The sequence below is a fragment of the Somniosus microcephalus genome, chromosome 4, assembly GCF_052327205.1.
Source record: "Somniosus microcephalus isolate GS21.2 chromosome 4, FLI_Smic_1.0, whole genome shotgun sequence".
NCBI lineage: Eukaryota > Metazoa > Chordata > Chondrichthyes > Squaliformes > Somniosidae > Somniosus > Somniosus microcephalus.
Genome location: NC_140990.1, coordinates 335,150,117 through 335,165,835, shown reverse-complemented (window position 1 = coordinate 335,165,835; position 15,719 = coordinate 335,150,117). Strand labels below are relative to the sequence as shown.

At 46.0% G+C, this 15,719-nt stretch overlaps 1 protein-coding gene across 1 annotated transcript in view; it reads right to left on the bottom strand.

Annotated features, from left to right (window-relative positions):
- The window catches only part of gli2a (GLI family zinc finger 2a), a 463,484-nt gene that overhangs the window by 321,448 nt on the left and 126,317 nt on the right, over positions 1–15,719 (bottom strand). The window contains exon 3 of the mRNA XM_085986883.1: positions 5,632–5,779. Coding sequence (XP_085843009.1) covers positions 5,632–5,749 — 118 coding nt within the window. The 5' untranslated portion in view covers positions 5,750–5,779. The remainder of the gene's footprint in view (positions 1–5,631; positions 5,780–15,719) is intronic.

Sequence of the window (15,719 nt, the reverse complement as noted above, 5' to 3'; positions counted from 1 at the left end):
CCACATGGCAGGATTGTGTCAATGAAAGGGTTAAGTAAAGTAATGTGTCTGAGTTCATTAGACCTCTACTGTTCCTTTTGATCAGAGGGAAAGAGACCCATACTACTAACGCACAATAAATTACCACAGTGTGATAAATGATTCTATTAGCAAAACAGATTGTTAAACTCTGATATAACAGATAGGTGGGAGCTGAAGACCATTCATTCTCCCTACGGCACTTTCACAGTTGTAAATAGGTTATTTTATGTGTAAATAACACATTAAAACCGAAAATATGTGTGTCCTTTGATAGTGAGCAAATTGGTGCAAATAAATTATATCGGACAAGAAAGTAAACTAACCCAGATATAATAGCAGCTGGTTGTTGGAGAAGTGCTAAAATGGCTGTTGGTACACTGGCTCTCATTCTGCCTGTGCTGCCCCAGTAACACACTAATAGTAAATTATACTGTGACATAAAGGTAATAAGGTTGTATTTTAACAATATTTGAGAGCGCCAACATCATTCAGGATAGAAGTGAAGTGAAAAAGTCTTCATGCATATTTTACTCTGTTTATCAAAAACGTGGCAAGATATTTATGTATCTGCAATTGAGAAATCTCTGCTTGCCCTGACCACATTTTGATTGAAATATTAAATCATTAAAAATGTGGGGGGAGGGAAGGGGGCGGGGGCGGAGTTTGAGTGAGATTTGCCAGGATCAGCATATCGGAAAATCCTGCTCATGCGTGACAATGTCAGTAGCTGTGAGTGCATCCATCGAGGCCATTCAAATCTCGTACGGCCCGTGTCAGTTACTTCAGGGAATGTGTGGCCCCAGCCCACCAGGGAATGGCTGCGTGGGGAGGTAAGCTATAAGATGCAGTGAGGAGTAACCAATTAGCAGCGGTGATTGAAATATATCTGTCACTGATAGACCTGCCGCAGCTACCTGGACAGAGAAAGTGCTGCTCCCTCTCCGTAACAGAAAGCGTACGCTTTACTGATACAATTCAAGTTACCTTCGTTATGTTTCTCGTCAGAAAAACCGCCATGGGCCGGTGAAAACCAGCAGTCTTTCAGATTGGTTAAAACTGCGACAGAAAAAGGAAACTGCCCCACTTTATTTCTGGCTCAGTATCAAGACACCACAAGTAGAAATAAGAGACGAGATGGTATCTTATATATATTAATAATAGTAACAACCACAAATACAACTAGTTGGCAAATGGACCGTGCAAAGAATCCCCACTTGCCATATTTGGGGGACAAACTGCTCTAGCGCTCGGTATTGTAAATGTATTCAAAAAAAGAACATATTTCACGTAACACCTGAATTTCCTCAGACTTTTCTGCCACTGCCTTGCCATAATTTCACACAGAAGTGGGGCGAAAATCCCATTTTCGGCAGGGTTTCCGCCACACGTCCGGCAGGCAGCCTAGTGGCAGGAAATTCAGGGATACAGTGATCAGAGCAATTCCTGCTCTTTATCCCGAGAGGGTTCTCACCGAGAATGGCTGGCGTTTACATAGCGCTTCATCATGTCCCTCAGAAACGTCTCAAAGCGCGCTGCATCCAATGAATTGCTCCACAGTGCAGACACTGTTGTTGCGTAGGCATGCGCAGCAGCCATTGTGGACACAGTGCTTAAGATGCAGTAAATAAAGCATGTGCACATTTAATAACCTGCCAGCTTCACTTGCAAAACTCCTCTTTTATAAAGAAAAGGCCGCTGCTCTCTTGCAGTTCCAAAACACCATTCTAATGATCAATCAAGGTCTAGTCATTACTTCGATGGGTCAGGCTGGCAGGCTCTTCATTAGAACATCAAAACCAAAAAAAAAGTATATAAAAAAATAAGGATCCAAATTTCCACTTCAAAGATGCCCTTCAATCAGCACCTGCATCACATTCTGGGAGATAGTGTGCATTTTCTTGGATTAGGACACAATTTTACTGCTAGCTAGCCATTTGAGTAATTCATTACTATTTCTTACATGATGGTCAGCTCATTGGTTGCTGAATTCAGAAGGACTGAATCTTTAAACTTTATTACACTATACTTTTATCATTTCTCTGCTGACATCTTCAAACATGTTAAAAATAATAAGCGGGGATCAAAAAAACAGAAACGCACAAAACCCACCACTTTATTTCTTTTTCAAAGCGCTGTCCCAAAATAATCCCAATTTTAAGCATTTTTAAAGAAAAGAAATCAGCCTCCAATTCTTTTTAATGAACAAGATAACAGCAAGGTGAAGTCTGTTGTGATAGTTTATATTTGGCACCATCAATCAGTCGGGTGGGTGGGTGGGGCGAGGACTGACTGAAATCATTCAGAGGCTGGAAGTCCGAACCTCTATCTGAAGGTAGAGTGGCAACTTGAGATGGTAAAAGACATAATAAAGGTTACATATTACATCTGCAGTCATAGGGAATTGATTTTTCTTCCCCGAGTGTGTATTATTTGGGGAAATGGGCTTTAAAGATAAAGAAAATGTTGGATCATTATATCTGCATAAGCCAAGTATTATTAGGTTTGTACGTTTAGAGTGGGGTCGGTGAAGTTCCGCGAAGTCTATCAATGTCTCCTCAAATCAAGGTAAAACTCCATGGCCTAGAAATTGGGTTGGGGCGCCAAAGTGGCGCAAAAGTCGCTTGAGCGCAGGATTTAGCGCAGCGATCGGAGTGATACCGATCACCAGAAATTCAGTTTCAGTGCCCCTCGAGGGAGACGGGGCGAGGCTCGAGGCGCTCCACGTCCCTCTTAGGGCGCTGAAACTGATTATCGCAGCGCAACGTGCCGCAGTGCCACATGCTGCGGCACGGCACGCTGCGGTACTGCAGGCCTTCCTCCCACTGTTAAGGGGGAGGTGCCTGCAACAGCGTGATCCCCGATCGCGAGTGCCGGCAAATGAGCCCGGCACCAAGGAGAAGTGCCGGGCTCTCGGGAAACAGCCGGCAATGCCGCGGGGGGGGGGGGGCGGTTAGGAGGCCGGGGACGGAGGTGCTGGCAGGCGGCCGCCGAAAAAGCGGCCGCCCCGCACCTCCACCTTAACTTGCGCCGCTGCCAGCACAGTAAGGCCCCGTGAACCGGGCGCGGGTAGCGAGCGGCGCAACTGCGGCGTTCGCTACCAAATATCGCGAACGGGGCACGAATGGGGCGCTGCGCACACCGATGACGTCATCGGTGGCGGCGCAGCGCAAATGCCCAACGCCACCATTAGCGCCCCTACTGAATATCGCCGGAGACGCAGCCAGTGGCGCTACAGCCACTGACTGCCTCTTTAGGCGCTAACAGGTGGCGCTACTCACCCAATTTCTCCCCCCATAACTTTCACAGATATATTTTAATGGGGGTGAGGAGGGTGGTCACCCTGACTTCATGGACTTGGCAAAACCCAGTCAGCCCATGCGAAATACACAGCCTTGCGGCGGAGAAGCCAACAGTAAATGTAAGCTCGGAGGGTCATAACCGGTTGCCCGGTTTGAAGAAGACGCTCACCCTACACTTTCAATGGATACATATGGCACAGGTCACCCTGAGGCTGAAATTTCACTGACCACTATTTGAATAAAGTCACTAACCCATCTGTTACCAACTTCATGAAATGGAAGAATTTGACGCAAATGCATTAACCAATGTGCTAGAAATAGCACACGGGAATTTCAAACCCCGCCCCCGTGTTGGAACTATTATTCTCTGTGCCTTTTGAGAACATAAAGTGTGGAATGATGAAAGGCCATGTGATCAGTCAAAGTTCTTCCACAGACCATTTGCAAACACACTTTAACTCTGTAATGTCTGTTCCAATCTGGATCTAGAACTTGATGATAGAAACATAGAAGATAAGATCAGGAGTAGGCCATTCGGCCCCTCGAGCCCGCTCTGCCATTTAATGAGATCATGGCTGATCATCCAAATTCAGTTACCCTGTCCCTGCTTTCTCCCCATATCCCTTGATCCCTTTAGCCTCAAGAAATATATCCAACTCCTTCTTGAATATATTTAATGAATTGGCCTCAACTGCCCTGTGTGGCAGAGAATTCCACAGGTTCACCACTCTCTGGGTGAAGAAATTCCTCCTCATCTCAGTCCTAAATGGCTTACCCCTTATCCTTAGACTGTGACCCCTGGTTCGGGACTCCCCCACCATCAGGAACATCCTTCCTGCATCTAGTCTGTCTAGTCCTGTTAGAATTTTATAAGTTTCAATGAGATCCCCTCTCATTCTTCTAAACTCTAGCGAATATAAGCCCAATCGACCCAATCTCTCCTCATACATCATTCCTGCCATCCCAGGATGTCAACACTGCTCTCAATTATTGCACCACTTGAAAGGAAGGAAAAACAGGCTTGGGGCAGGAAAGGGGCTCCATTCCCACACCAGGCATCTACACACTTTCTACATTTTTCACATGATTACAAGGTATGCTGACCAAGGTGGGTCTCCAAAGAAATGTCTGGGCTGGACTATTTTGCCTTTCTCACCACTAACAACATTATGGATGTTGTCCAAGGGAACAAGAACACACCCATCCCCAAACCAAGGTCATCCAAAAGCTCCCAATCTAACTCCCTTTCATGTATTCATGAACATTCCAGGAAGTAACATCTCTTGTGCAACACTAACTGAAGCCCATTGAATTAGATGATTCACCCGATCATTGACATGAAACTAGGTCTGAACAAACAACATTCACAGTGGCGGACTGTTTATGGTGCTTTTGGTTTTAAACAACTCTGGAGTAAACCGTGAATGAAATGCACATGAAATTGACTCAATTCGCTCTCTCTCTTCCCCCCCAGTCTCTCGCTCTCTCTCTTCCCCCCCAGTCTCTCGCTCTCTTCCCCCCCGTCGCGCTCTCTCTCTTCCCCCCAGTCGCTCTCTTTCTTCCCCCCAGTCGCTCTCTCTCTTCCCCCCAGTCGCTCTCTCTCTTCCCCCCAGTCGCTCTCTCTCTTCCCCCCAGTCGCTCTCTCTCTTCCCCCCCCCCCCCAAGTCGCGCTCTCTCTCTCTTCCAACAACAACATGCCCTCAAAAAAGCCTCGGCACCGCCGGGCACCCCCAGCTAGTAAATAAATAAATGATTAAACAATTACCAATACTAAAAGCAGAAGTCAAAACGACTGCTCCACAGCTATGTGGAATCCAGAAAACGCAGACATGAATGCAACTGGTCAGCGATGGGATTTCTCAAACTAGATTTAGTCACATTCAGCCCAGCAAGATGCGGCTCATCGGCAACCCACGTGGCCCAAATCCAACGCTAGTGGTAACTTCACAAGTGGCTGGAATCCAACTCCTCTGACACTCTTCTTCCACTCGGCTCCTACACTAACTGGTTGCAGATTTCTAACAGAAGTGACTGATGCCAGAGTACAGCCAGGGCCCGCTCTCCGATTGCGTAGAATTGCATAGAATATACAACATAGAAACAGGCCATTCGTCCCAAACTAGACTGCACTGGTGTTTCTATTCCACACGAGTCTCCTCCCATTCCATCTGCCTCATCAGCCAAATTTGGGCTTTGCATCTGGACGATCCTGTCTAATAAATAGGATGTGTGCTAAGTAAATGAGAGCAGGATTTTGGATTTTCTGCGTATGGGAGGCGGCTCAGTGCAGTTTCTCAAATTTGACACCTACCTCGTGATGCTGCAGAAGCCGCTGACTTCTTGTTAGCTTCTGTGAAGACATCCCCTTCAACAATGGAACTTTTGCCCTCTTTCTTTTCAGTGGCAGTGGTCTGTGCTTGGGCTGCCATGGTAGCTGGTCATACTTCAGTAAACTGAACCTAAGATGCAAGTTCAAAAAAAAAAGAAAAATTGAATGAAACTTTCTTTCCACCGTAAACCAATTTCTACAACCGCACAAGAGTTTTCTAGCGATAAACATTTACATGTTGTGTAATTATAGAGCCCGTGAGGAATTAAACAGCTTCTTTCCTGAATAAACATGAAGGCCACGGGCTTAGGTGTTTATTAGTGCACAGAAGCTACTTTTTGCCCCGCCAAGTACGATCTCAGATTCCTACATTTATTGCCATTAAACAGCGATAATTACAGAACTGAATAAAAGTGGTCTGCTATTGCTGTATATGCTGAACTCTGGAGCCCGAGCAATTTATTTCTGCCTTCATTTCCAATCTGGAGGCATTCGCTGTTGTTTATAACAGGGATGAGGGACTTCAGTTATGTGGATAGACTGGAGAAGCTGGGGTTGTTCTCCTCAGAGCTGAGAACGTTGAGAGGAGAGTTGATAGAGGTGTTCAAAATCATGAGGGGTCTAGACAGAGTAGATAGAGAGAAACTGTTCCCATTGGCGGAAGGGTCGAGAACCAGGGATCGGTGCTGGCTCCCTTGCTGTTTGTAGTGTACATTAATGATTTAGATATGAATGTAGGAGGTATGATCAGTAAGTTCGCAGATGACACGAAAATTGGTGGAGTGGTAAAGAGCGAGGAGGGAAGCCTCAGGCTACAGGACGATATAGACAGGTTGGTCAGATGGGCATAACAGTGGCAAATGGAATTTAACCCTGAAAAGTGTGAGGTGATGCATTTTGGGAGGACTAACAAGGCAAGGGAATACACAATGAATGGTAGGACCCTAGGAAGGACAGAGGATCAGAGGGACCTTGGTATGCATGTACATAGATCCCTGAAGGCAGCAGGACAGGTAGTTAAGGTGGTTAAGAAGGCATATGGGATACTTGCCTTCATTAGCCGAGGCATAGAATATAAGAACAGGGCGGTTATGATGGAGCTGTACAAAACGCTAGTTAGGCCACAGCTGGAATACTGTGTGCAGTTCTGGTCGCCACACTATAGGAAGGATGTGATTGCATTGGAGAGGGTGCAGAGGAGATTCACCAGGATGTTACCTGGGCTGGAGCGTTTCAGCTATGAAGAGAGACTGGACAGGCTGGGGTTGTTTTCCTTAGAGCAGAGAAGGCTGAGGGGGGACCTGATTGAGGTGTACAAAATTATATGGGGCATAGATAGTGATGTAAGAAAACTACTAGGCACTTGGTCTAAGTGTTAAACACAGCTTTAATCAACTGTTTTACAACATGGAGGTCTAGTTGTGTCCTTCACTAGTTCCTGTTAAGAATGTCCTGCGCAAGCTGGGCCCATGCCCAAGTATTTATACTCTCCCTGGACAGCGCCACCCACAGGCCGCTCAGTTGATTCATGTCAGATAGGGTAGATAGAAAGGAACTTTTCCCCTTAATAGAGGGGTCAATAACCAGGGGGCATAGTTTCAAGGTAAGGGGCAGGAGGTTTAGAGGGGATCTGAGGAAAAACTTTTTTGCCCAGAGGGTGGTTGGAATCTGGAACTCTCTGCCTGAAAGAGTGGTAGAGGCAGGAACCCTCACAACATTCAAGAAGCATTTAGATGAGCACTTGAAACGCCATAGCATACAAGGCTACGGACCAAGTGCTAGAAAATGGGATTAGAATAGACAGGGCTTGATGGCCGGTGCGGACACGATGGGCCGAAGGGCCTCTTTCTGTGCTGTATAACTCTATGATCTATGACACAGATTTAAGGTGATTGTCAGAAGAACCAAAGGCGACATGAGGAAAAACATTTTTTACGCAGCGACTGGTTATGATCTGGAATGCACTGTCTGAAAGGGTGGTGGAGGCAGATTCAATCGTGGCTTTCAAAAGGGAATTAGATAAGTACCTGAAGGAAAAAAATGTGCAGGGCTACGAGGAAAGGGCGGGGGAGTGGGACTGGCTGAAGTGCTCTTGCAGAGAGCCGGCACGGGTGCGACGGGCCGAATGGCCTCCTTCTGTGCTGTCTATTCTATGATTCTTGGAGTAAATCTTAACTTTCACCGCCAGTGTCCTGGTCTCCTATTACACATCCTGCTCGATTTTCCTTTTCACTGACTGCAACAGAAAGGAACGTTGGGCAGAACGCACCAAGTCCCGTTCACCTATCACCCGTGCTCGCTGACCTACTTTCATTCCCGGTCTGGCAAAGCCTCGATTTTAAATTTCTCATTGTTGTTTTCAAATCCCTCCATGGCCTTGCCCCTCCCTATGTCTGTAACCCTCCTCTAGCCCTACAGCCACCACCCCCGTCCACCACCACCCCCCCGCACCCACCCCGAGATCTCTGCATTCCTCCAATTCTGGGCTCTTGCGCATCCCCGATTTTAATCGCTCCACCATTGGCGGCCGTGCCTTCATTTGCCTAAGCTCCGGAATTCCCTTCCTAAACCTCTCTACCTCAGTCTCCACCTTTACGACGCTCCCTAAAACCTACCTCGATGATCAAGCCTTTGGTCATCTCTTCCAATACCTATTTACAGGAAATTTTCTGGTATCCGGCACTGACGGGACCGAGCTGGTGCCGTTAGATCAAAACTGCCGTATAAACCAGCGGCAGTGTTAAAACATACAGAGCTTTTCAGGTCCGTGTGAATCAACAAACCCTGTTGCTTAGCAACAGCTTCAAAACAGTCGGCTGCAGCTGCAAGCGTCTCTAGCTGAAGCTGTTGCTATAGCTACAGACCTTGCAGAGCCTGACTGGGGGAAAAAAAAGCAACGAGAAGTAAAAAAACTTAAAGAAAACGGCTCCTGAATTTTGCCAGCAGATAGAGCTTTCCGGACTTTTAACCTCCGGTTAAATGAAAGTTTCCTGTATCTGGTTCGGTGTCAAATTTTGTTTGATCGTCGCTGCTGTGAAGCGCCTTGGGACATTTTACAACGCTAAAGGCGCCGTATAAATGCAAGTTGTTGCTGTATAACATTTGGCCACTCCATTACCAGCAGTTTTCCGCCCGGCAGTGAAAATTAGAATGTTACCCCCCCCCACCACCACCCCCCGTCTCGCCTTCCAATCCCCCCCACCGATGGAGAACGGTGGCTGGCTTTTCCTTGCAGTTTGCCTGTGGGTGGCGTGCCTGTAGCCAGGAAGTCACTAGCGTATCACAGCCATGGCCAAGGAGCCAACCATCAACCCGAGGAGCTGCAAGTAGCAGGCACCCCTGCACCAGCCCAGCCACCGTGTGGTAGATTTTCACCTTGCTGCCTGGGATAAGACCGGTGTTGTGGATCGGCCGGCCGCCTGTTATACAAACCGCCCAGTTTTCATTTCCAATTTGAATAAAAATCCAGTAGTTTCTCTAATGGGGTGGCAGTTCTGCAATGCAGTGTTATACCCGGGCAAGTTGAAAATCCACCCCATTACCTCCGACGGTAAGCTCACAGTAGCTCAATGAGCACAGAACAGTCATTGCAATGTCTTCTAACTTTGAAGGTTTCAGTATGTAATAAGAGAAATGCAGACAATTTACAGCCTTGTTGGATTTGACTAAGAGAACTAACTCTCAAGTAGCAAGGCGCACACAGACATTGAGAGCTCTGAAGAACAGACGAAAAATGGAATTGAAATGATACAGAAAATGTAAGTTGATCAATTTATTAATATAATTGGAGATCTTTTCATAGTTCATTAAATTGTCAAATCAATCTATTCCTTAAAATGTGCGATGTATTTGTATCAATGTCAATGTATTGCGCAAATAATCACAGGCTTGTAAATCAATTTACAGTTAGTAAACTGACTAATTTTATGCATAATTCAATTAGTCATTTGAGGAATTCATTCCTTATTGAATGGGAGCAGACTAGTGAGGTGGTTACAGGACTCTTGCTCCACAGCTCTGTGGTTCGGACTGAATCCTGGCTGGACTGACATTCCCAACGGCCTGTCACGTCAAGTGATGGATGGGGCCAGTTCTTAACTGGGCCTTGCGGTGGGGCTATGCCACCAACTGCCACTCCAGCTGCTCTCCTGGGCAGGAGATTTGGCGGAGCTAGCCTACCCCTAACAGAGCAGCAGGACTGTTAGACTGGCAGCAGATCCATTGCACTGCAGCGAAGTGCCAAGTGAAGATTCAAAGTAGGGAAGATGACACAGGAAGAAAAACCTAAGGGCCAACTCCTTACATGAGAATTAATTTCCCTTCTCTACTTGGTGTCTTTTTAAAAACAGACCAGAAACTTGTTTTTCCCCATTATATAAATATCGTAAACTGAAATTTTATGCATAATCCAATTAGTCATTTGAGGAATTAATTCCTTATTGAGTGGGAGCAGACTAGTGATGTGGTTACAGGACTCTTGCTCCACAGCTCTGTGGTTCGGACTGAATCCACGGTTAAGATATCCAGCACATTATAAAACAGCATCAGAGCAGAGAAAGAATAGAATTATGGGGAGACAAGGGTCTACAAAAGTTTAAAATATTGTTTAAAAAAAAAATTGACTGCAGGAATAAAATTTACAGCTTGGAATAATATTTATGCTACGAACACCACGCTCTTCTTTCAAATCTGGAAAGTTATTTTAGTGAGGAGAAATGTTCCATTAAGGCAAGTAAACAAAAAAAGTTGGGGTTGGTTGAATATTGGTCTGCTCATGTTTATCCTGAGATCAGTATGATACCACAGATCTGTAATGAAATGAATAATATGCAAGACCTTGGGGTCTGAATCATGCTTTTAATTTAAACAATGAAATATCTCCCATGTGGCGGAATGGCAACACTCCCAAACAGGCACGCAGTCGCAAACTGACTAGCGTTCCTTTAACACAAATCAGTTTCAAATCCAGAGCAAGAGATGGCCTGTGTTTCCACATTATCCAATACAGGCCCATTATACAAAGGATTAATCTAAGGGTGACATTGAACGGCAATCTGCTGAGCGCAGAACACTATGGAAAGTTGGGCAAAGCACAAATGACTTCATGTTTATCTTGGCTCCCAGTACCATAATCCAGGATTGGTACATGGTCACATCCCTGACATTATGGGCACAGATTCCACCAAAGGATTGAGTGTCCCAGAGATTTAAAAAGAAATGTACTTTCGCTCTGCAAGGAATGGAATGCATTATTCATTAGTACCACCACCCCCTCCATTGGACCAAATATATTAAAATGACATTTTGCTTCATGTAAAAATCCAGCTATGTTCTGCTGTTCCGTGTCCTAACTCGCACCAAGTCCCGTTCGCCCATCACCTCTGTGCTCGCTGACCTACATTGGCTCCCGGTTAAGCAGCGCCTCGATTTCAAAATTCCCATCCTTGTTTTCAAATCCCCCCATGGCCTCGCCCCTCCCTATCTCTGTAATCTCCTCCAGCCCCACAAACCCCCGAGATATCTGTACTCTAATTCTGCCCTCTTGAGCATCCCTGATTATAATCACTCAACCATTGGTGGCCATGCCTTCTGTTGCCTGGGCCCTAAGCTCTGGAATTCCCTGCCTAAACCTCTCTACCTCTCTTTCCTTCTTTAAGACGCTCCTGAAAGCCTACCTCTTTGACCAAGCTTTTGGTCACCTGCCCTAATTTCTCTTTATGTGGCTCGGTGTCAAATTTTTTGTCTTAAAATACTCCTGTGCAGCACCTTAGGACGTTTTACTATGTTAAAGGCGCTATATAAATACAAGTTGCTGTTGTTGTTGCAAGGGCTGTGGCTACCTGTGCCAGGTTCTTACCTGTGAATTGGCATGAGTGTGGGTAATGGTAAGAGGTGCTTCACATAGCAGGTGTCCATCGCAATTGGGCACCGATATAAATGATGAAATGCTTTGCGGTTGAATGCCATTTCATAGGATCATAGAAAGTTACAGCACGGAAGGAGGCCATTTCGGCCCATCGTGTCCGCGCCGGCCAACAAAGAGCGATCCAGCCTAATCCCACTTCCCAGCTCTTGGTCCGTAGCCCTGCAGGTTACAGCATCCCAAGTGCACATCCAAGTACTTTTTAAATGTGGTTCGGGTTTCTGCCTCTACCACCTGTTCAGACAGTGAGTTCCAGACCCCCACAACCCTCTGGGTGAAGAAATTTCCCCTCAAATCCCCTCTAAACCTTCCACCAATTACTTCAAATCTGTGCCCCCTGGTTTTTGACCCCTCTGCTAAGGGAAATAGGTCCTTTCTATCCACTTTATCAATGCCCCTCATAATTTTATACACCTCAATAAGGTCTCCCCTCAGCCTCCTCTGTTCCAAGGAAAACAGATCCAGCCTATCCAGTCTTTCCTCATAGCGAAGATTCTCTACTCCCAGTAACATCCTTGTAAATCTCCTCTGTACCCTCTCTAGTGCAATCACATCTTTCCTGTAATGTGGTGACCAGAACTGCACACAGTACTCTAGCTGAGGCCTAACTAGTGTTTTATACATTTGAAGCATAACCCCCCTGCTCTTGTATTCTATGCCACGGCTAATAAAGGCAAGCATTCTGTATGCCGCCTTAACCACCTTATCTACCTGGCCTGCTACCTTCAGGGCTCTGTGGACATGCACTCCAAGGTCTCTTTGTTCCTCTACACTACTCAGTGTCCTACCATTTAATGTGTATTCCCTTTCCTTGTTAGCCCTCCCCAAATGCATTACCTCACACTTCTCCGGATTGAATTCCATTTGCCACTGTTCTGCACACCTGATCAATTTATTGATATCTTCCTGCAGTCTACAGCTTCCTTCTTCAGTATCAACCACACAGCCGATTTTAGTATCATCTGCAAACTTCTTAATCAAACCGCCTATATTCAAGTCTAGATCATTGATATATACCACAAAAATCAAGGGACCTAGTACTGAGCCCTGCGGAACCCCACTAGAAACAGCCTTTCAGTCATAAAAACACCCATCAACCATTACCCTCTGCTTCCTGTCTCCGAGCCAGTTTTGAATCCAACTTAACACTTTGTCCTGGATCCCATGGGCTTTTAACTTCGTGACCAGTCTGCCATGTGGAACCTTATCAAAAGCCTTGCTAAAGTCCATATAAACTACATCAAACGCACTACCCTCATCTACCCTCCTTGTCACCTTATCAAAAAATTTCATCAAGTTTGTCAGACACGACCTTCCCTTAACAAATCCGTGCTGACTATCCTTGATTAATCCGTGTCTTTCTAAATGAAGATTTATCCTGTCCTTCAGAATTCTTTCCAATAATTTTCCCACCACCGAGGTTAGGCTGACTGGCCTGTAATTACTCGGTCTATCCTTTTCTCCCTTTTTAAACAAGGGCACCACATTAGCAGTCCTCCAGCACCACACCTGGAACCAGAGAGGATTGAAAAATGATGGTCAGAGCTTCTGCTATTTCCTCTTTTGCTTCACTTAACAGCTTGGGATACATTTCATCCAGGCCTGGGGATTTATCCACTTTTAAAGCTGCTAAACCCCTTAATACTTCCTCTCTCACTATGTTTATTTCATCTAATATTTCACACTCTTCCTCCCTGATAGCAATGTCTGCTTCGCCCCTCTCCTTTGTGAAAACAGACGCAAAGTATTCATTAAGAACCCTACTGAGGTCTCCCGCCTCCACACACAGATTACCCTCATAATCTCTAATAGGCCCTACCCTTTCTTTAGTTATCCTCTTACTCTTAATATATTTATAAAACATCTTTGGGTTTTCCTTGATTTTACTTGCCAAGAATTTTTCATGCTCTCTCTTTGCTTTCCTAATATCCTTTTTAATTGCACCCCTGCACTTTCTGTACTCCTCTAAAGATTCTGGGGTATTTAGCCCTCGGTATCTGTCATACGCCTCCCTTTTTTCTTTATCCTACCCTGTATGTCCCTAGACATCCAGGGGGCTCTAGATTTGTTAGTCCCACCTTTTTTCTTTAAGGGCACATATTTGGTCTGAACCCTCCAGATCTCCTCCTTGAATGCCTCCCACTGCTCTGACACTGATTTACCTTCAAGTAGCTGTTTCCAGCCCACTATGGCTAAATCCCCTCTGTTTCCCCAATTTAGAACTTTTATTCCTGGTCTATCCTTGTCCTTTTCCATAACTACCTTAAATTTAACATTATGGTCACTAGCACCAAAATGCTCCCCCACTGATATGCCTTCTACCTGCCCAGCTTCATTCCCTAAAACTAAGTCCAGAACCGCCCCCTCCCTTGTTGGGCTTGCTACATACTGACTAAAAAAGTTTTCCTGGATGCATTTTAGGAATTCCGCACCCTCTATACCCTTCACACTAATTTTATCCCAGTTAATATTGGGGTAGTTGAAATCCCCTACTATTACTGCCCTATAGTTTTTGCGATTCTTAGAAATTTGTCTACATATTTGTTCTTCTATCTCCCTCTCACTGTTTGGGGGTCTGCAGTACACTCCCAGCAGTGCGAGCGCCCCTTTTTTGTTTTTCAGTTCGACCCATATGGCCGCGTTTGATAATCCCTCCAACATATCGTCCCTTCTCACAGCTGTAATAGTTTCTTTAATCAATACCGTGACCCCCCTCCCTTTTTACCTCCCTCTCTATCCCATCTGAAAATCCTGTAACCAGAAATGTTGAGCTGCCATTCCTGCCCCTCTTTCAGCCATGTCTCTGTAATAGTTATAATATCATCGTCCCAAGTATCTACCTGTGCCCTCAGCTCATCTGCCTTGTTCGCTATACTCCTTGCATTGAAGTATATACCATTTAGTACAGGCAAACCTCCTTGTTGACTATTATCTAGCCCTTGATTCCTCTGTCCTTCCAATTACTTTCTACGTTTTTGTTTTCCAATTCCAGTTTTTCTTCCCTCCCTATTGACTCTATACTTAGGTTCCCATCCCCCTGCCAAGCTAGTTTAAACCCTTCCCAACAGCACTCGCAAACCCTCCCACGAGGATATTGATCCTGTTCCCGTTGAGGTGCAACCCTTCTGGTTTGTAGAGGTCCCACCTCCCCCAGAAACGGTTCCAATTCCTCAGGAATCTGAAGCCCTCCCTCCTACACCATCTCTCCAGCCACGCATTCATCTGCTCTACCTTCCTATTTCTGTACTCACTAGCACGTGGCACTGGAAGTAATCCGGAGATTACTACCTTTGAGGTCCTGCTTTTTAACCTCTTTCCTAGCTCCCTAAACTCTGCCTGCAGGACCTCATCCCTCTTCCTACCTATGTCGTTGGTACCGATATGGACCACGACCTCTGGATGTTCACCCTCCCCCCTCAGAACACCCTGCAGCCGTTCAGTGACATCCTTGACCGTAGAACCAGGGAGGCAACATACCATCCTGGAGTCACGTCTGCGGCCGCAGAAACGTCTAATCCCCTAACTATTGAATCCCCCATCATTATTGCTCTCCCTCTCCTCTTCCCCCCCGCCTGTGCAGCTAAGCCTTCCATGGTGCTGTGGACTTGGCTCTGGCTGCACTCCCCAGAGGAACCATCGCTCTCACCAGTACTCAGCATCGAATACTGGTTGGTGAGCAAGATGGGCTCAGGGGACTCCTGTACTACCTGCCTGGTCCTCCTCTTCTGTCTGACGGTCACCCATTCCCTCTCTGCCTGCACACTCTTAAGCTGCGGGGTGACCACTTCCCGAAACGTGCTATCCACGTAGCGCTCAGCTTCGCGGATGCACAACAGTGACTGCAGCCGCCGCTTAAGCTCCGCAACCTGGTGCTCGAGGTGCTGTAGCTGGCAGCACTTCCCGCACATGTGGTCGTCCAGACCATGGGAGGTGTCCAGGATTTCCCACATGGCACAGGATGTGCATTCCACGGGTGTGAGCTGCCCTGCCATACCTCTAATTAACAGACTATTTACTAACCTAGCTGAAATAAACTTAAAACTTTAAGCAAGCCAAGTAAAAACACTTACCAGGTACTCACCAATCAGCTCCCTCTTTTTGAGCGTTTAGTTTTTAATCCCGGCTCTTAATTTAAACCAATGCCCAA